This window comes from Carettochelys insculpta, chromosome 22, assembly GCF_033958435.1.
Source record: "Carettochelys insculpta isolate YL-2023 chromosome 22, ASM3395843v1, whole genome shotgun sequence".
Classification (NCBI taxonomy): Eukaryota; Metazoa; Chordata; order Testudines; family Carettochelyidae; genus Carettochelys; species Carettochelys insculpta.
In genome coordinates this window covers 12,373,605-12,392,729 of record NC_134158.1, presented here as the reverse complement: position 1 = coordinate 12,392,729, position 19,125 = coordinate 12,373,605, and the positions used below count along the sequence as shown (strand labels likewise).

Genomic DNA, 19,125 nt, shown 5'->3' with positions numbered 1-19,125 from the left:
GGGCCACCCCTCCCGCTTGCTCCAGGCCACCTGCACCTCTGCCCCCAGAGCAAGGCAGCTCCCCCCCTCCGCCCTGGGCTCCCAGCTGCCCCCCCACCAGCGCTCATGCCCAGGCCCCACAGTACAGGCTACGGGGGCGCTGCCCCCCGGGCACAGAAGCTCTGGGCTCAGTTTGCCTGGCAGGGGCAGGACAGGTGCCCAGAGGCTGGTGGGAAGTTACCAGCCAGCCGCCCCCCAGCAAGGCCACGCTGCTGCAGCTGGAGCAGAGACTTTATTGAAGGCAAAGCTGGGGGGTGTCACCAGCGCCAGCACTGGGGAGCTGGAACCACACTGCAGCAGCCCCCAGCCCGCGACAAGGGGCCCATGGGGGGGACAGACAGGCTCAAGAGCAGCAGGGAGCCAGTGCCCCCCAGCAGCCCCACCCCAGGGAGAGGGGCCCATGCGGGGGTACACACAGAGGCAGCAGGGAGCCAGTGCCCCCCACCGCTCCACCCCAGGAAGAGGGGCCCATGGACATGGGCCAGGCGCCCCAGGCCCCCCGACTGCCAGTCCTCACTCCTCTTTCTTGTGCTGGGCTCCCGGATGCAGCTCCTGGGGAGACAGAGGGGCGGGGGTGGGACGTGGCCCCGGAAATAGGCAACCCCCCCTCCCCCCACCGAGGTTACCGTGACAATGCTGGCTCAGCACCCAGCCCCACCCCTGCCTGCTGAGACAGGGTTGGGCAACCCCTCCCCCAGCCAGGGGCCCACACCTGGCAGCACGTAGGCACGGGGGGCAGGGGAGAGAAGGGCTCATGGGCCTGTGCCAACAGCCCCATCCCGTCCCTCGCTACCGCCACTCCCCCCCCACCTCAGCCCCACAGCCCCAAGCCAGCCCCTCCTCAATTCCTGTCGCACAGCCCCAGCCCCCACACTCACGCCTCTCCGCCCCCTGGCAGCTGATGGGGTGGCCCCCTACTTAGAGCCCGGCCTAGGTGGGTGCGAGCCTCTGGCAGGGCCTGGGCTGGGCTGGGCTGGGGGGCAGTGCTGCCCCCTGGCGGAGGAAAGGGGCACTAGCAGGACCCAGGGGTGGGGGGGAGGGGGGCAGGTAGACACGCCAGGACCCAGCCCTGCCCCCCGGGCTCTGCCCCACCTGCAGCTTGCGGTGCTCCTCCAGCAGCCGGTCGTACTCCTTGGTCAGCCCCTCAGCCTGCGACTTCATGGCCAGCGCCTCGCACTCCGCCTTCTCCGCCGCTGGGGGGGCAGCTGGGTTAGCCCATGCCAGGGCAGGGAACGCTCCGCCCTGGGGGCTGCCTCCTCCCCCTCGGCCCCGGGCAGGCACCACCCAGCACCCCCAAGGTGGGGGAGGCCAGACCCTCAGCGAGCCAACCCCTCCCCCAGCCAGCCCCACTCACCCCTCTTGGTGGAAACAAGCTCATCCTGCAGCTGCTGGAGCTCCATCCTCAGCGCCTCATTCTGCTCTGCAGCCCCTGGCTCCCCCGCCTCCACGCCAGCCAGCCGCAGCTCCTGGGGCACAAGGGGCGTCAGCCAGGCCCACAGCCAGCCCTCCCCCCCAGAGCCCCTGCCCCACCTTCTTCAGTCGGTCGTTGTCCTCCATGTAGCGCTTGGCAGCCTCGCTGGCCCCCTCCGCCTGCTTCCTGAAGGCCTCGTTGGAGGCCAGCAGCGTGGCCTGCTGCGACAGGAGCGTCACCAGGCGGCGCAGCAGGCTGCGGGCAGACAGCCGGGTCAAGGGCACAGCAGGGTGCTCAGGGCCGCCGGGCTCCGCCCCCACCCGGGCTCCGCCCCTCACTCACAAGGAGAGCAGCAGCGAGAAGCCGGCCAGGTAGAGGTTGCGCTGGGCACGGAAGAGCTTCATGTGGAAATGCTCCACGGCGCCCGGGTTGTTTTGCAGATTCACCTTCTCCGTCACGTCGTCGTAGCGGCGAATCTCACGCACTGCGTCTGTGGGCATCCGGGGCTCAGGCGCCGCAGGACCCCGGCGTCCGGGCTCCTACGGCCACCCCTGAGGGTGGCCAAGATTCTGGGGTGCCTCCATGTGCGACAGCAGAGCCCTGGCCCCACAGCCCCCCCCCCCCCCCAACCGCACCCAGCCCCTCACCCAGCAGCAGCAAGACCAGGATGACGATGAGCACCACGAAGAAGGTGTTCCCATAGCTCACCACCAGCTGCACCAGGCGGGACCGGAAGATCTTCTGCCATCTGCCCAAGGGAGGCAGTTACACGGCTGTGCCGCCAGCCCAGCCCCCCAAAGGGGCCTCAAACTCTCCCCCACCCCCGAGAACCCCTGTGCTGTCTCCAGTCTCACAAGAGGCACGGGGGGGGGTGTTACATCCAGGCTAGGCCCAGAGTTACAGATCACGCTCCCGGGGGGGGCGGGGCGGGACACAGCACAGACCCAGGAGCCCCGACTCCCAGCACACCCCCACCAGCCCTCCTGTCGTGGCCGAGCCCTCTCTAGATCTTCAGGCTCTGGGGCACTCCCAAGCTGAGGTAGGTCCAGGGCCCCCCAGAACTCACCGGGGCGCCGAGATGAAGGGCACGCAGAGAAGCAGTACAACAAAGACCTCGGCGTAGAGGAAAGTGGCCACAGCCGTCCACTGCAGACTCATGATGGCTACCGAGCGAGCTAGGGGGAGGCAGACGATGAGCCCAGCACCCCACAGCCCTCCCCACCCGCAGCCCCACTCAGCCAGGTGCTGCTCACGCCAGCAACCAAGCACCCGCAGACTCCTGTGGATGTTGCACATCCGTGCACAGCTGCCCCTGCCCCACACCACAGCCCCCCCCCCCCGCCAGGGCAGAGCCAGCCCCCGCCCCTCCCCCACACCGCCCCCCTCCCCCCGCCAGGGCACAGCCAGCCCCCGCCCCCCACCGCCCCGCCAGGGCAGAGCCAGCCCAGGGAAGTGGGATCCTGTGCAGTCCCCACAAGTGAGGCTGAAGACGGGGGTCACAGGGGAGGAGCCCAGGCCTGTCTCAGGACCGCCCCCCCCGATCTCTATCTGGCAGGGCCCCGGGCTCATTATATGGCAACCTCCCCTTGGCCCCAGGGCTCACGATCTGGCATCTCCACCCCAAGGCCTGAGCCCGGGATCACTATCTAGCAGCCCCTCCCCCCTACCAGACCTAGGTTCTTCCGGAGGCTTCCAGCCGAACCACGGGCAGCACAGCCCCAACCGGAAATAGGCTCTGAGCAGGAAGTCCCGCCCCTCCGAGCAGCTTTCCGACTGGAAATTCCCGCCCTGTAGCCGGAAGTAGAATTCACACACCAATAATGGCGCCGGAAATTATCTTTGACACCGGAAGTACAACCAGCAAAGGGAAGTGCCCCGCCCGCCCGGAAGTGCCTTCCTTAAAAAAAAAAAACGGGAGGAAACGACAAGTAATTGCCGGAAGCGCCGCCATGACACCTAACGCGGCGGAAGATGCGTGTCAAAACAGGAGCGTCGGGCTGCGGATGAGGGGGGGCGGGGAAACCTGGTCCGCACGCTCCGTGCCTCAGTTTCCTCACGGATGCAGGAAGCTGCCCATCCGGAGAGAGCCCCTGTGCGCGCTCGGCCAATCCGGAGCGAGCCCGGCTCCGCCCCTGTGCGCGCTCGGCCAATCCGGAGCGAGCCCGGATTGCCTCAGCCTGGTCTCTGCGCTCCGACGCCGTCGCGCCCCCTAGTGCCGGGGCCGGGCAGGCGCCGGGCATTGGGGGCCGGGAGGGGCCGGCTGGAGGGTTCGGGCAGGCGCGGGTGCGAGCGGCTCCAGGCCCTGGTGCGCGGGCGGGGCGGGGCGGCGCGGCTGGCCCAGGTGGTGACGCCCAGGAGGGCGGCCGTGGGCCTGGCTCTGCTGGCCCTGGGCAGCCGGCAGCTGCACCCCCCTTACGCCCGCCGCGTGGGCGCCTCTGCCAGTGGGATCCCAGCGCCGGGGCCACAGAGCCCGGGGCCACGGCCGATAGCGGGGAGCCCAGAGCCAGAGCCACAGTCCCACCTCTGGGGCCCCCCGCCCCTCTGTCTTGAACCCTGTGCTGACCTCTGACCCTGCCCAGCCCTGAATTTAACCCCACCCCGACCTCTGACCCCTGCCCCTCTGTCTTGAACCCTGTGCTGACCTCTGACCCTGCCCACCCCTGAATTTAACCCCACCCCGACCTCTGACCCCTGCCCCTCTGTCTTGAACCCTGTGCTGACCTCTGACCCTGCCCACCCCTGAATTTAACCCCGCCCATCTTTAACCCTGTCCTGAATTTGATCCTGACCCAACCTCTGACCTTGCTCCTCTGTCTTTAACCCGCTGACCTCTGACCCTGCCCAGCCCTGAATTTAACCCGCCCTGACCTCTGACCCCACCCCATCTTTATCCCCACCCCGACCTCTGACCCCACCCCTCTGTGTTTAACCCTGCCCTGACCTCTGACCCTGCCCCTGTCTTTAACCCACCCCAACCTCTGACCCTGCCCAGTCCTGAATTTAACCCCACCCTGACCTCTGACCCCACCCGTCTTTCTCCCCACACCCACCTCTGACCCCGCCCCTCTGTCTTTGACCCTGCCCAGCCCTGAATTTAACCCCGCCCCGACCTCTGATCTCACCTCTCTGTATTGAACCCCACCCCGACCTCTGACCCTGCCCAGCCCTGTGTTTAACCAGGCCCCAAACTCTGACCCCGCCCATCCTGATTGTGATGCCACCCCCAAGCTCTGACCCTGGCGGCAGGCCCAGTGCTGGGAGTGGGGAGGTGACTCTGGGTGGGGTCCGAGCCAGGCTGCACTTGGTGGGTCATGGGGCCTAGTTCCTGGCCCCCCAGTGCCTCTGGGTTTCTGTGCTGCTCCCTCCCTTCCCCTCCCCTCCCCTCCCCTCCCCACTGCCAGTCGCTTCCTCCCCCTGCCCCCCGATGGGTCACCCCTGCCAGCAGGTTGCTGCCTGTCTCCTGCCTGCACGGCCCTCCCCAGAACCCCCAGTTCCTGCCTGGCCCAGAGCCCTGGCCACCCTCCAACAGCCAGTGCTGGCCCTCAGCAGGAGCCTGTGTGGGCGCGGGGCCTGGGCTGGCCAGGACAGTCAATGGCCCTTTGTTCCCAGCGCCCAGTGCTGGCTGGGGGAGCGGAGAGGACAGGGCTGGCAGGACAGAGGGAGGTGGCAGGCCGGGGTGGGGACTGCGGAACTGGGCACCGGGCCCAGGGTCCCGCTGACCCCGTTCCATGCCCCCAGGAAGCACCACAGCCACGTGCTGCAGTTCGACGGGCGGGGGGCTGGACATTTGCACCCCGGCCACAGCGGCCCGGCTCTCGCTGACGGAGGAGAAGCAGCACCTGGTGTCACAGCTGGCCAGCGTGCCCCACGCGCTGAGCTCTGCCAGCTGCTGGGGGAGCCACGCCCTGGGGAGGCCCTGGCTGCCCCTGCTCCCGGCACTGAGCGTTTCAGGGCTGTGCACCTGCAGCCCCTTGTTGAGCACTGAAACCCTTCCCCGGCAGGGGGGTGGCTGGTACGGGGACCTCCCCCAGTACCATGCTGCCTCAGCTACGCCACTGCCCAGGGCCCCGGCCTGCCCCCCTGTTCCCACTGGCCCTGGCCTGCCGCCCCCGTCCACCCCCAGCCTCCTCCCCCCTGCCCTGGCCCCCCCTTTCCCGCCAGCCCCAGCCTCCTCCTCCTCCCCCGCCGCCCTGGCCTGCCCCCCCCATTCCCTGCCGGCCCCAGCCTCCTCCTCCTCCCCCGCCGCCCTGGCCTGCCCCCCCCATTCCCTGCCGGCCCCAGCCTCCTCCTCCCCCGCCGCCCTGGCCTGCCCCCCCCATTCCCTGCTGGCCCCAGCCTCCTCCTCCTCCCCCGCCGCCCTGGCCTGCCCCCCCCATTCCCTGCCGGCCCCAGCCTCCTCCTCCCCCGCCGCCCTGGCCTGCCCCCCCCATTCCCTACCGGCCCCAGCCTCCTCCTCCTTCTCCCCCGCCGCCCTGGCCTGCCCCCCCCATTCCCTGCTGGCCCCAGCCTCCTCCTCCTCCCCCGCCGCCCTGGCCTGCCCCCCTCATTCCCTGCCGGCCCCAGCCTCCTCCTCCCCCGCCGCCCTGGCCTGCCCCCCCCATTCCCTACCGGCCCCAGCCTCCTCCTCCTTCTCCCCCGCCGCCCTGGCCTGCCCCCCCCATTCCCTGCTGGCCCCAGCCTCCTCCTCCTTCTCCCCCGCCGCCCTGGCCTGCCCCCCCCATTCCCTACCGGCCCCAGCCTCCTCCTCCTCCTCCCCCGCCGCCCTGGCCTGCCCCTCCCATTCCCTGCCAGCCCCAGCCTCCTCCTCCTGCCCCCTGCCCCAGCGTGCTCCGCTCCAGGGCAGTAAAAAGCCGGGAGCGACCCGTGTGTGTGTGTCTCACTGAGTGGGAGCCAGGGGTCAGGCCCGGCAGGTCGGGTCCAGCTAGGGCTGGGGGCAGTGGGAAGGGGAGAGGAACGTGGGTGGGGGGGGGGAGTGGTGCATTGTGGGGGAAGCCAAACCAGTGCTCTGAGTTGGACTTGCAGCCATTGGGAGGAATGGGGGCCCCAAAGGGCAGTGCCCCCCTGCACCCTGGCAGCTGGGGATTGTATAGTGCAGTCCCAGACCCTGCCTGCCCCCTGCCCCGGACTGAGCCCCTCCCAGATTCGTCCTCAAGCCCTGGAACCAGCAAACTGATTGCCACCCCCCGGTACGGCCCCTCCCTCCAGTCTCCCCCCCGCAACTACGGCTCCCCGCCCGTCTCCCCCCCCGTACGGCCCCCCCGCCAGACTACCCACCCTCCGGTACGGCCCCTCCCGCCCGGCTCCCCCCCCCGGCTACGGCTCCCCGCCCGTCTCCCCCCCCGTACGGCCCCCGACGCTCCCGGCTGTAGTTCCCGCAGCGCTGCCCGGATCGGGGATCCAGCAGCGATCAGACGCTCCTGGGGGGTCCCGGCAGGGGCGGGTGGAAGGGGCCGGGCCCCACAGCCCCGCCCCCCGGGCCGCTCCCCGCCCGGCCCCCGCCCCGCCCCGCCCCGCCGCGCCCAGAGCGCAGCGACCGGCGTGCGGGAGCTCCCGGCCGGGCAGCCAGGTGCGGGGTTAAGCCCGGGGGGCGCCGGGCGGGAGCGGGGGGCGCTGGGAACCCAGGCGTCCGGCTCTGTCTCGCCGCGGGGCCGGAGGCGGGGGCAAAGCTCAGGCTGTTTGTCCCGTGTTAGTAACCGACCGGCAGGCGATGGGGGTCCTGGCGTCCGCCCGCCCCCACCCCGGGGTGCCCCTCTCCTGCTCCAGCCGGCCCCCACCCCCGGGGCGCCCCCCGCTCCGTCTCCCACCCCCACCCCCGGGGCGCCCCCCACTCCCTCCCGTCTCCGTCTCCCACCCCCACCCCCAGGGCGCCGCTCGCTCCCCCCCCCCGTGTCCCACCCACAGCCCCGGGGCGCTCCCCGCTCCCCCCCGTCTCCGTCTCCCACCCCCACCCCCGGGGCGCCGCTCGCTCCCCCCCCCCGTGTCCCACCCACAGCCCCGGGGCGCTCCCCGCTCCCCCCCGTCTCCGTCTCCCACCCCCACCCCCGGGGCGCCGCTCGCTCCCCCCCCCGTCTCCCACCCACAGCCCCGGGGCGCCCCTCCCTCCTGCCCCTAGCCCAGCCCTGGCGGGCCCCTGACTCCAGCCCGCAGCCCCGCGTGCCAGGCCCTGGTGGCCGATTGTCCGTGGGGATAATGGGCTCCTGTGAGGCTGGGTGCCAGGCGGGGCCAGCGCGGGGGAGAACAGGGACTCTTTGAGCCGCAGAGCCCCCAGCTCCCCCCCACAAACAGGACGTCAAGTGTGGAGGCAGCACACCACACCCCAGGCCGTGCCAAGTCCCTGGAACCCGGACGCCTGGGTTCCCTGCTTGGAGGGGAGCCGGCAGGCCGGACGCCTGGGTTCTCTCCCTGGGCAGGGGGCAGGTGATTGTGGGGGGAATTAGCAGGCCGGACGCCTGGGCTCTCTCCCTGGGCGGGGGCAGGTGGTTGGGGGGGGAGAGCCGGCAGGCCGGACGCCTGGGTTCTATCCCTGGGCGGGGGGCAGGTCGTTGTGGGGGGAGAGCCGGCAGGCCGGACGCCTCGGTTCTCTCCCTGGGCGGGGGGCAGGTGGTTGTGGCGGGGGGGAGCCGGCAGGCCGGACGCCTGGGTTCTCTCCCTGGGCGGGGGGCAGGTGGTTGTGGGGGGGGGGGAGCCGGCAGGCCGGACGCCTGGGTTCTCTCCCTGGGCGGGGGGCAGGTGGTTGTGGGGGGGGGAGCCGGCAGGCCGGACGCCTGGGTTCTCTTCCTGGGCGGGGGGCAGGTGGTTGTGGCGGGGGGGAGCCGGCAGGCCGGACGCCTGGGTTCTCTCCCTGGGCGGGGGGCAGGTGGTTGTGTGGGGGGGGGAGCCGGCAGGCCGGACGCCTGGGTTCTCTCCCTGGGGTTTTGGAGTTTTTCCCGGCAGCTCCTTTGTGTGTCTGTCGGTCCCACCCCTGCGATTGTGCGTTTCTCCCCTCCCTGCCCCAGACAGGCTGGACCCTGGGGGACACCTGGTTCCCCCACCCCCATGCCTGCTAGGAGGTGTGGCTCTTGCTCCTCTCTTCTCCCACCGGGCAGGGCCCGGACTCCTGGGTTCCTCCCTGGCTCTGGCAGGGGTGGGGCAGGAGGGTGGAGGCGGGGCTGTAGCCCGATCTCCTGGGTTCTCTGGTTCTCCCCTTGTTAATCTCTCATCCCACCAGCTGTGCCCCTGGATTTGCAGACAGCCCCATCTGGCGGTGTCTGTGCTGGGGGGCAGAGCTTAGGGGCCGAGCGCTGCCCCAGGGCCCCGCCCCGCTGGGCAGGGATGAAGTGGGGGAGGGGCGATCCCCTCGCGCACACCCAGGCCCCAGCCCGCGCTGAGCTCCCTCTGCCTGGGCTGGTCACGGCTGCCCCTCCCCCAGTGTGAGCTGCCCCCTCGGGGGCGGGGGGAGATAGTTATCTCCACCCTTAATCCCCCTGGGGACACCGGGCGCCCCCGCCCCGGCAGCAGAGTGGTGAGGACGGGCTGGGGGAGGGGCGGGGGCCGGACGCCTGGGTTCGCTGCTGCGGCCGGGGTCCCCTAACCACCCCCTTCTCTCTCTCTCAGGTTTCCAACATGCGGCCGCTCCTGGGCCGCCTCCTGCTCGTCTCCCTCCTGGCCGCCGCCGGCCTCGCCCGCCCCTTCTCCTCCTTCTCCGTCCCCAACGCCACCTTCAACCACCTGGCCCGCGCCAGCGACTCGGGCGCCCTCTTCGTGGGCGCGGTGAACGCGCTCTACCAGCTCACGCCGGCGCTGGGCCTGGCGGGCCGGGCGCGCACCGGGCCGGAGCTGGACAGCTCCGAGTGCCTCCCCTTCCGCGACCCCCGCGACTGCCCGCAGGCCCGGCCCACGGACAACGCCAACCGGCTGCTGCTGGCCAACGCGCCGGCCGGCGAGCTGGTGGCCTGCGGGCAGCTGGCGCAGGGCCTGTGCGAGACCCGGGCCCTGGCCGACGTGAGCCGGCTGCTCTTCCGCCCCCCGGAGCCGGGCGACAGCCACTTGGTGGCCGCCCGCGAGGCCGGGGTGCGCACGGTGGGGGCCATCGGGCGGCACGCGGGCCGGGACCTGCTCTTCGTGGGGCGCGGGCGCGGGGCCCGGCTGGCGGCGGGGGCGCCCCCCGTCACCGTGCGCCCGCTGGCGGGGCCGGGCGCCTTCTCCAGCGAGGGGCTGGGCCGGCTGGTGGTGGGCGACTTCCCCGACTACAACAACAGCTACGCGGGCGCCTACGCGGCCGGCCCGCACGTCTACCTGCTCTTCTCCCGCCGCGGCGGCCGCGCCCAGCCCGACTACCGCCCCTACCTGGCGCGCTGCTGCGCCCGCGACGCGCAGCTCTACTCCTACGTGGAGCTGCCGCTGCAGTGCCAGGACGCGCCCCCCGGCGGGCGCCGCTACAGCCTGGCCCGGGCCGGCCACCTGGCGCCCCCCCCGGCGGGCGCGCTCTTCCTGCTGGCGGCCGCGCCCGGCCCGCACACGGCTCTCTGCGCCTTCCCGCGGGCGCGGCTGGACGCGGCGCTGGAGCGGGCGCGGCGAGCGTGCTACACGGCGGCCGGGCGCGGGCCGCAGGGCCAGGAGGAGGCCGCCATCGCCTACGGCGTCCCGTCCCGCTGCGCGGAGCTGCCGCAGGTGCGCGGGGGGGCGGGCCGGGCCGGGCCGGGCCGGGCCGCGCCGCGCCGCAGGGGAGCCGGCGCTGAGCTCGCGTGTCCCCGCAGGACTCCCCCGACGCGTACCCCTGCGGAGAGGAGCACACGCCCGGCCCCATCGTCGCCCGCCGCGCCCTGCTCGCCAGCGCCCTGCTCAGCCACCTGCCCTGGCTCACCGCCGTGGCGGCCACCGTGGAGGCGGGACACACCGTCGTCCTCCTCGGGGATGCGCTGGGGCAGCTCCACAAGGTCTGCGGGCGGGGGGGGGGTGAAGCCGCTCCCCCCAGAGGTGGTCGTGTCCGGGGGGGGGGCGAGGCCGCTCCCCCCAGAGGTGGTCGTGTCCGGGGGGGGGGGTGAAGCTGCTCCCCCCAGAGGTGGTCGTGTCCGGGGGGGGGGTGAAGCCGCTCCCCCCAGAGGTGGTCGTGTCCGGGGGGGGGGCGAGGCCGCTCCCCCCAGAGGTGGTCGTGTCCGGGGGGGGGGTGAAGCCGCTCCCCCCAGAGGTGGTCGTGTCCGGGGGGGGGGCGAGGCCGCTCCCCCCAGAGGTGGTCGTGTCCGGGGGGGGGTGAAGCCGCTCCCCCCAGAGGTGGTCGTGTCCGGGGGTGTGTGAAGCCGCTCCCCCCAGAGGTGGTCGTGTCGGGGGGGGGGTGAAGCCGCTCCCCCCAGAGGTGGTCGTGTCCGGGGGGGTGTGAAGCCGCTCCCCCCAGAGGTGGTCGTGTCGGGGGGGGCGAAAGGGGGCGAAGCCGCTCCCCCCAGAGGTGGTCGTGTCCGGGGGGGGCGAAGCCGCTCCCCCCAGAGGTGGTCGTGTCGGGGAGGGGGTGAGGCCGCTCCCCCCAGAGGTGGTCGTGTCGGGGAGGGGGTGAGGCCGCTCCCCCCAGAGGTGGTCGTGTCCGGGGGGGGGGGTGAAGCTGCTCCCCCCAGAGGTGGTCGTGTCGGGGGGGGGTGAAGCTGCTCCCCTCAGAGATGCTCGCGTCCCAGCGGTGCGGGGGGCGGGGTGAAGCTGCTCCCCCCAGAGGCGGCCGTGTCCGGGGGGGGGTGAAGCCACTCCCCCCAGAGGTGGTCGTGTCCGGAGGGGGTGAAGCTGCTCCCGTCAGAGATGCTCGCATCCCAGCGGTGCGGGGGGGGGGGGTGAGGCCGCTCCCCCCAGAGGTGGTCGTGTCGGGCGGGGGTGAAGCCGCTCCCCCCCAGAGGTGGTCGTGTCCGGGGTGGGTGTGAAGCTGCTCCCCCGAGGTGGTCGTGTCCGGGGGGGGGCGAGGCCGCTCCCCTCAGAGGTGGTCGTGTCGGGGGGGGGTGAAGCTGCTCCCCCCAGAGGTGCTCGCGTCCCAGCGGTGCGGGGGGGCGAGGCCACTCCCCCCAGAGGTGGTCGTGTCGGGGGGGGGGTGAAGCCGCTCCCCCCAGAGGTGGTCGTGTCGGGGGGGGGGCGAAGCCGCTCCCCCCAGAGGTGGTCGTGTCCGGGGGGGGCGAAGCCGCTCCCCCCAGAGGTGGTCGTGTCGGGGAGGGGGTGAGGCCGCTCCCCCCAGAGGTGGTCGTGTCCGGGGGGGGGTGAAGCTGCTCCCCTCAGAGATGCTCGTGTCCGGGGGGGGGGGGTGAAGCTGCTCCCCCCAGAGGTGGTCGTGTCGGGGGGGGGTGAAGCTGCTCCCCTCAGAGATGCTCGCGTCCCAGCGGTGCGGGGGGCAGGGTGAAGCTGCTCCCCCCAGAGGTGGTCGTGTCCGGAGGGGGTGAAGCTGCTCCCGTCAGAGATGCTCGCATCCCAGCGGTGCGGGGGGCGGGGGTGAGGCCGCTCCCCCCAGAGGTGGTCGTGTCAGGCGGGGGTGAAGCCGCTCCCCCCCAGAGGTGGTCGTGTCCGGGGTGGGTGTGAAGCTGCTCCCCCCAGAGGTGGTCGTGTCCGGGGGGGGGCGAGGCCGCTCCCCTCAGAGGTGGTCGTGTCGGGGGGGGGGTGAAGCTGCTCCCCCCAGAGGTGCTTGCGTCCCAGCGGTGCGGGGGGGCGAGGCCGCTCCCCCCAGAGGTGGTCGTGTCGGGGGGGGGGGTGAAGCCGCTCCCCCCAGAGGTGGTCGTGTCGGGGGGGGGGGTGAAGCCGCTCCCCCCAGAGGTGGTCGTGTCCGGGGGGGGTTGAAGCTGCTCCCCTCAGAGATGCTCGCGTCCCAGCGGTGCGGGGGGGGGGCGAGGCCGCTCCCCCCAGAGGTGGTCGTGTCCGGGGGGGGGGCGAGGCCGCTCCCCCCAGAGGTGGTCGTGTCCGGGGGGGGGCCAGGCCGCTCCCCTCAGAGGTGGTCGTGTTGGGGGGGGGGTGAAGCTGCTCCCCCCAGAGGTGCTCGCGTCCCAGCGGTGCGGGGGGGTGAAGCCGCTCCCCCCAGAGGTGGTCGCCTCCTGATCCCGTCCTGGGCCTCCCACTCTCCCGCCAGGTGTACGTGAACGCCTCCGTGGGGCAGGTGTACAGCACCGTGCGCCTTGGGCAGCGCTCCCCCGTCAGCCCCGACCTTCTCTTGGACGGCAGCGGGAGCCACGTCTATGCTATGACCGAGTCCCAGGTGCGGGGCCAGGCCGAGCCGCTCCCCCAGACACGGTCGGGTCCCGCTGGCGACCCCCGGCCAGCCGGCCGGGCTCCCCACTTGGCTCACTCCGCCCCTCCCGCAGGTGACCCGAGTGCCGCTCTCCGAGTGCCCCCGCTTCCAGGACTGCGCCGCCTGCCTGCAGGCCCAGGACCCCTTCTGCGGCTGGTGTGTCCTGCAGGGCAGGTGGGGCCCAGCCCTGCGGGGGGCGCGGGGGCGGGCTGCCCGGGCTGTCAGCCTGTGACGGACACGCCCGCCGGCCAATGGGATGCCCCCGTCCTCTTGCTGACCGGGTTGGCCGGTTGCAGGTGCACGCGCAAGCGGGAGTGTGAGCGCGCCGAGGCGGCCGGGCACTGGCTGTGGAGCTACAGGGCAGGCAGCCAATGCCTGCGGGTCAAGAGGGTGCGACCAGCCAATCAGAGCCGCGATAAGCCAGCACAGGTGTGCGGGGGGGCGGGACCGTGGGGGGGGGGGGGCGGAGGCGCCCTGGGGGTTGGCCCTCTGGGGTGCGTGACCCCCATGTCTGCTCCCCCCAGGTCTGGCTGTGGGTGCCCCAGCTGCCCCCCCTGGCCGAGGGCGGGGGCGAGAGCTACCACTGCGCGGTGGCGGAGCAGGACAGCCCGGCCCTGGTGCAGGACGCCTGGGTCCGCTGCCTCGTGTCCCCCCCTTCCCGGGCGCCACCCAGCCTGGAGGGCGCAGGTCAGAGGGAGAAGGAGGAAGTGTGGCTGTGCCTTCAAGAGCGTAGGGCTGGAGGAGGGTCGCTGCCCCTTGGGAAGGGCTCTGGGGGGTGATATGGGGGGAGGGGCGCCGCCCCTTGGGAAGGGCTCTGGGGGGTGATTGGGGGGAGGGGCGCTGCCCCTTGGGAAGGGTTCTGGGGATATGGGGTGAGGGACGCCGCCCCTTGGGAAGGGCTCTGGGGGGTGATTGGGGGGAGGGGCGCTGCCCCTTGGGAAGGGCTCTGGGGGGTGATATGGGGGGAGGGACGCCGCCCCTTGGGAAGGGCTCTGGGGGGTGATATGGGGGGAGGGGCGCTGCCCCTTGGGAAGGGCTCTGGGGGGTGATATGGGGTGAGGGGCACTGCCCCTTGGGAAGGGCTCTGGGGGGTGATATGGGGGGAGGGGCGCTGCCCCTTGGGAAGGGCTCTGGGGGGTGATATGGGGGGAGGGGCGCTGCCCCTTGGGAAGGGTTCTGGGGATATGGGGTGAGGGGCGCTGCCCCTTGGGAAGGGCTCTGGGGGGTGATATGGGGGGAGGGACGCCGCCCCTTGGGAAGGGCTCTGGGGGGTGATATGGGGGGAGGGGCGCTGCCCCTTGGGAAGGGTTCTGGGGATATGGGGTGAGGGGCGCTGCCCCTTGGGAAGGGCTCTGGGGGGTGATATGGGGGGAGGGACGCCGCCCCTTGGGAAGGGCTCTGGGGGGTGATATGGGGGGAGGGGCGCTGCCCCTTGGGAAGGGCTCTGGGGGGTGATATGGGGGGAGGGGCGCCGCCCCTTGGGAAGGGCTCTGGGGGGTGATATGGGGGGAGGGGCGCCGCCCCTTGGGAAGGGCTCTGGGGGGTGATATGGGGGGAGGGTCGCCGCCCCTTGGGAAGGGCTCTGGGGGGTGATATGGGGGGAGGGTCGCTGCCCCATGGGAAGGGCTCTGGGGGGTGATATGGGGGGAGGGGCACTGCCCCTTGGGAAGGGTTCTGGGGATATGGGGTGAGGGGCACCGCCCCTTGGGAAGGGCTCTGGGGGGTGATATGGGGGGAGGGTCGCTGCCCCATGGGAAGGGCTCGGGGGCATATGGGGTGAGGGGCGCTGCCCCTTGGGAAGGGCTCGGGGGCATATGGGGGGAGGGGCGCTGCCCCTTGGGAGGGGTTCTGGGGATATGGGGTGAGGGGCGCCGCCCCTTGGGAAGGGCTCTGGGGGGTGATATGGGGGGAGGGTCGTTGCCCCATGGGAAGGGCTTGGGGGCATATGGGGGAAGGGGTGCTGCCCCTTGGGAAGGGTTCTGGGGATATGGGGGGAGGGGCACTGCCCCTTGGGAAGGGCTCTGGGGCAAATGGGGGGAGGGGCGCTGCCCCTTGGGAAGGGTTCTGGGGGATATGGGGGGAGGGGCGCTGCCCCTTGGGAAGGGCTCTGGGGCATATGGGGGGAGGGGCGCTGCCCCTTGGGAAGGGCTCTGGGGCATATGGGGGGAGGGGCGCTGCCCCTTGCAAAGGGTTCTGGGGGATATGGGGGGAGGGGCGCTGCCCCTTGGGAAGGGTTCTGGGGATATGATGGGAGGGGCGCTGCCCCTTGGGAAGGGCTCTGGGGGGACGGGAGTAGCAATAAGCTCCGTGTCCCTGCAGATCACATGAGCGTGACGCTGTCCCTGATGTTCGAGGATGTGATCGTGGCCACAGCCGAATTTGTTTTCTACGACTGCGGAGCCATCCCACGGCTGGCCCCAGCCTCCCCGTGAGCTGGGCTGGGGGGCACTGGCTGGGCAGGCGGGGGGGGTGCAGGTGGGGGAGATGGGGGGTGCGGGGGGCAGCATCCTGCCCTGTGCTGACCCCCACTGGTTGCCTCCCCCAGGTGTGGCAGGTGCGTGAGCAGCCCCTGGCCCTGTCACTGGTGCCTGAGGAGTCACCGCTGTGTATCAGACCCGACCTGCCCCAAGGGGGAAGAACTGATCTACAACCAGAACGTTAGAGGCCGCCTCAGGGGTGGGAGGGACCCAGGCGTCCGGGACGGTATCTCGGAGGGTGGGGGATACGGGCGGGGACCCAGGCGTCCGGGACGGTATCTCGGAGGGTGGGGGGATACGGGCGGGGACCCAGGCGTGCAGGACGGTATCTCGGGGGGTGGGGGGATACAGGCGGGGACCCAGGCGTGCAGGACGGTATCTCGGGGGGTGGGGGGATACGGGCGGGGACCCAGGCGTGCAGGACGGTATCTCGGGGGGTGGGGGGATACGGGCGGGGACCCAGGCGTGCAGGACGGTATCTCGGGGGGTGGGGGGATACGGGCGGGGACCCAGGCGTGCGGGACGGTATCTCAGGGTTGGGGGATACGGGCGGGGACCCAGGCGTGCGGGACGGTATCTCAGGGTTGGGGGATACGGGCGGGGACCCAGGCATGCAGGATGGTATCTCAGGGTTGTGGGGATACAGGCAGGGACCCAGGCATCCGTGACGGTATCTCAGGGTTGGGGGATGTGAGCGGGGACCCAGGCGTCTGGGATGGTATCTCGAGGTTGGGGGGATACAGGCAGGGACCCAGGCATCCGGGACGGTATCTCAGGGTTGGGGGATATGGGCAAGACACCAGGCGTGCAGGACGGTATCTCAGGGTTGGGGGATACAGGCGGGGACCCAGGTGTTCGGGACGGTATCTTGGGGGGTGGGGGATATGGGAGGGGACCCAGGCATCCGGGACGGTATCTCGAGGTTGGGGGGATATGGGCGGGGACCCAGGCGTGCGGGACGGTATCTCGGGGTTGGGGGATATGGGCGGGGACCCAGGCGTGCGGGACGGTATCTCGGGGTTGGGGGATATGGGCGGGGACCCAGGCGTGCGGGACGGTATCTCGGAGGGTGGGGGATACGGGCGGGGACCCAGGCGTGCGGGACGGTATCTCGGAGGGTGGGGGATACGGGCGGGGACCCAGGCGTCCGGGACGGTATCTCGGAGGGTGGGGGATACGGGCGGGGACCCAGGCGTCCGGGACGGTATCTCGGAGGGTGGGGGGATACGGGCGGGGACCCAGGCGTGCAGGACGGTATCTCGGGGGGTGGGGGGATACGGGCGGGGACCCAGGCGTGCAGGACGGTATCTCGGGGGGTGGGGGGATACGGGCGGGGACCCAGGCGTGCAGGACGGTATCTCGGGGGGTGGGGGATACGGGCGGGGACCCAGGCGTGCAGGACGGTATCTCGGGGGGTGGGGGGATACGGGCGGGGACCCAGGCGTGCGGGACGGTATCTCAGGGTTGGGGGATACGGGCGGGGACCCAGGCATGCAGGATGGTATCTCAGGGTTGTGGGGATACAGGCAGGGACCCAGGCGTCTGGGATGGTATCTCGAGGTTGGGGGGATACAGGCAGGGACCCAGGCATCCGGGACGGTATCTCAGGGTTGGGGGATATGGGCAAGACACCAGGCGTGCAGGACGGTATCTCAGGGTTGGGGGATACAGGCGGGGACCCAGGTGTTCGGGACGGTATCTTGGGGGGTGGGGGATATGGGAGGGGACCCAGGCATCCGGGACGGTATCTCGAGGTTGGGGGGATATGGGCGGGGACCCAGGCGTGCGGGACGGTATCTCGGGGTTGGGGGATATGGGCGGGGACCCAGGCGTGCGGGACGGTATCTCGGGGTTGGGGGATATGGTCGGGGACCCAGGCGTGCGGGACGGTATCTCGGGGTTGGGGGATATGGGCGGGGACCCAGGCGTGCGGGACGGTATCTCGGGGTTGGGGGATATGGGCGGGGACCCAGGCGTGCGGGACGGTATCTCGGGGTTGGGGGATATGGGCGGGGACCCAGGCGTGCGGGATGGTATCTCGGGGTTGGGGGATATGGGCGGGGACCCAGGCGTGCGAGACGGTATCTCGGGGTTGGGGGATAAGGGTGGGGACCCAGGCGTCTGGGACGGTATCTCGCAGTTGGGGGTACAGGCGGGGTTCCAGGCATGCGGGACGGTATCTCAGGGTTGGGGGATATGGGCGAGAAACCAGGCGTGCGGGACAGTATCTTGGGGGGGAGATATGGGAGGGGACCCAGGCGTCCGGGACATTCCTGCCAGCACTTTGCTGATGTGTTCTTTCTGTCTAACTCTCTTTGCCTCAGGTGCCTGAGCGGGAGCCCAGGGGCCCGGGATCCTGCCCCAGCGTGCGGCATGTCGAGCCATCGCCCTTGGTGCCCGTGGGGGTGGCTGTGCCTCTGAGCCTGGAGGCCCACAACTTGCAACTGCTCGGGGTGAATGTGGGGGGGAGGGAATGGAAGAGTGGGGGTCATCCCTGCTGCTTTGTGCCCTGCCCCCTCAGCAGGTCTCACGGCCACAGGTGCACTGGGGGGCCAGGCCTGGTCTCATTGTCCCCCACCCCAGCAGGCTCCAGCGCCGCGGCTATGCTGCGTGGTGGAGGTGGAGGGGGCCCCCGTGTCAGTGGAGGCGTCACTGGAGGACAAAGGGGGAGCCCAGCGGATCTGGTGCCACCCCCACACCTACAACTACTCCTGCCCCCTCACGCAGCTCCCAGCCCCCCTCCACATCAGCGTGGAGGGCGCGGGGCGCCTGGACAGCCAGGGGGAACTGCTCGGTGAGTGACTGGGTGTTGGGAGCTGCCCTGTGGCAGTGCCCTGGGGGACGGGGCAGGGTGGGAGGCGAATGTTGTGAGCTGCCCCATGGCAGTGCCATGGGGGGCAGGGTGAGGGGTGTTGCGAGCTGCTCCGTGGCAGTGCCGTGGGGGGCGGGGTGGGGGGTGTTGTGAGCTGCTCCATGGCAGTGCCCTGGGATGGGGCAAGGCAGGGGGCTGAGATGGGGCTGATTTCTCTCTCTGCCCCACTGCTCCCTTTCCCCACAGTGACCCTGTACAATTGCTCCATGGGGCGGACCGACTGCAGCCAGTGCCTGGCTATGCCCCCTGACCTGGGCTGCATCTGGTGTCTGGCTGCGGGGGGGCCCAGCTGCCACTACCGGGGCCTCTGCCCCCGCAGTGCCACCGAGCCCCTGTGCCCCGCCCCCATCATCCAGGCGGTGAGAGTGGGGCCACGGGTGGGGGGCGGGTTGTGCTGGGCTGGGGGCGGGGCAGGGGAGGGGCTCTGTGGGAGGGATGCTGGGGCGCTGGGTGGAGGCATGCAGGGCACCAACATGGGGTCACTGGGAGGGAGAGGCTGGGCCATGGGGGCAGGGCACAGGCCAGGCTGGGGTAACCGTGCTTGCCCCCCAGATCCAGCCCCACAGCAGCCCCCTGGAGGGGGGCGTGTCCCTGACCATCACCGGTTCCAACCTGGGCCGGCGCCTGGCGGATGTGCTGGACTCAGTGCGGGTGGCTGGGCAGCCCTGCGCGCCGGAGCCTTCTCTCTACCGTGTCTCCACTCGGTAAGGAAGCGCCGGCGCCCCCCTGCCCTGCCATGCCCCCCGGCTTTGCCCTGCCCCCCCCGCCCCCGCCCCCCCAGCTGTGCCCTGCCCCCCCCCCGGGTTGTGCCCTGCCATGCCCCCCTGCCCTGCCCCGCCCCCTAGCTGTGCCCTGTCCCAGCCCCCGCCCCCCCCCGGCTGTGCCTTGCCATGCCCCCCTGCCCTGCCCCGCCCTGCCCCCCAGCTGTGCCCTCTCCCAGCCTGCCCCCCCGGGTGTGCCCTGCCATGCCCCCTGCCCCGCCCCACCCCCCCGGCTGTGCCCTACCCCGGCCACCCCGGCTGTGCCCCACCATACCCCACTGCCCCACCCCGCCCCGCCCCCCTGGCTGTGCCCTGCCCCCCGGCTGTGCCCTGCCCCGGCCCCC

The 19,125-nt window shown here is 71.9% G+C and overlaps 2 protein-coding genes across 8 annotated transcripts in view; one reads left to right on the top strand and one right to left on the bottom strand.

Moving 5' to 3' along the window:
- Positions 1-252: 252 nt before the first annotated feature.
- On the bottom strand, positions 253-9,793 carry BCAP31 (B cell receptor associated protein 31). Its single transcript, XM_075016613.1, has 9 exons — positions 9,776-9,793; positions 3,123-3,238; positions 2,517-2,625; positions 2,098-2,198; positions 1,793-1,940; positions 1,570-1,705; positions 1,394-1,505; positions 1,132-1,232; positions 253-591 (listed from the first exon to the last, which is right to left on the bottom strand). The coding sequence occupies exons 3-9, from the start codon at positions 2,606-2,608 to the stop codon at positions 553-555; spliced, it is 729 nt and encodes a 242-aa protein (XP_074872714.1). The 5' UTR covers positions 2,609-2,625; positions 3,123-3,238; positions 9,776-9,793; the 3' UTR covers positions 253-552.
- The window catches only part of PLXNB3 (plexin B3), a 34,669-nt gene continuing 22,358 nt past the window's right edge, over positions 6,815-19,125 (top strand). For 5 of the 7 annotated variants that reach the window (XR_012648498.1, XR_012648499.1, XM_075016607.1 and 2 more), the window contains exons 1-13: positions 6,815-7,016; positions 9,044-10,099; positions 10,186-10,365; positions 12,513-12,638; positions 12,745-12,845; positions 12,968-13,100; positions 13,196-13,358; positions 14,991-15,099; positions 15,217-15,328; positions 17,473-17,601; positions 17,732-17,942; positions 18,207-18,379; positions 18,573-18,724. Coding sequence is in view for 5 of the 7 variants with exons in the window: in XM_075016607.1 (XP_074872708.1) it covers positions 9,053-10,099; positions 10,186-10,365; positions 12,513-12,638; positions 12,745-12,845; positions 12,968-13,100; positions 13,196-13,358; positions 14,991-15,099; positions 15,217-15,328; positions 17,473-17,601; positions 17,732-17,942; positions 18,207-18,379; positions 18,573-18,724 (2,636 nt within the window). In the remaining 2 variants the exon portion in view is untranslated. Of the gene's footprint in view, positions 7,017-7,706; positions 7,868-9,043; positions 10,100-10,185; positions 10,366-12,512; positions 12,639-12,744; positions 12,846-12,967; positions 13,101-13,195; positions 13,359-14,990; positions 15,100-15,216; positions 15,329-17,472; positions 17,602-17,731; positions 17,943-18,206; positions 18,380-18,572; positions 18,725-19,125 lie in introns of those variants that run through there. The other 2 variants (XM_075016606.1, XM_075016609.1) reach the window with 2 other exon arrangements.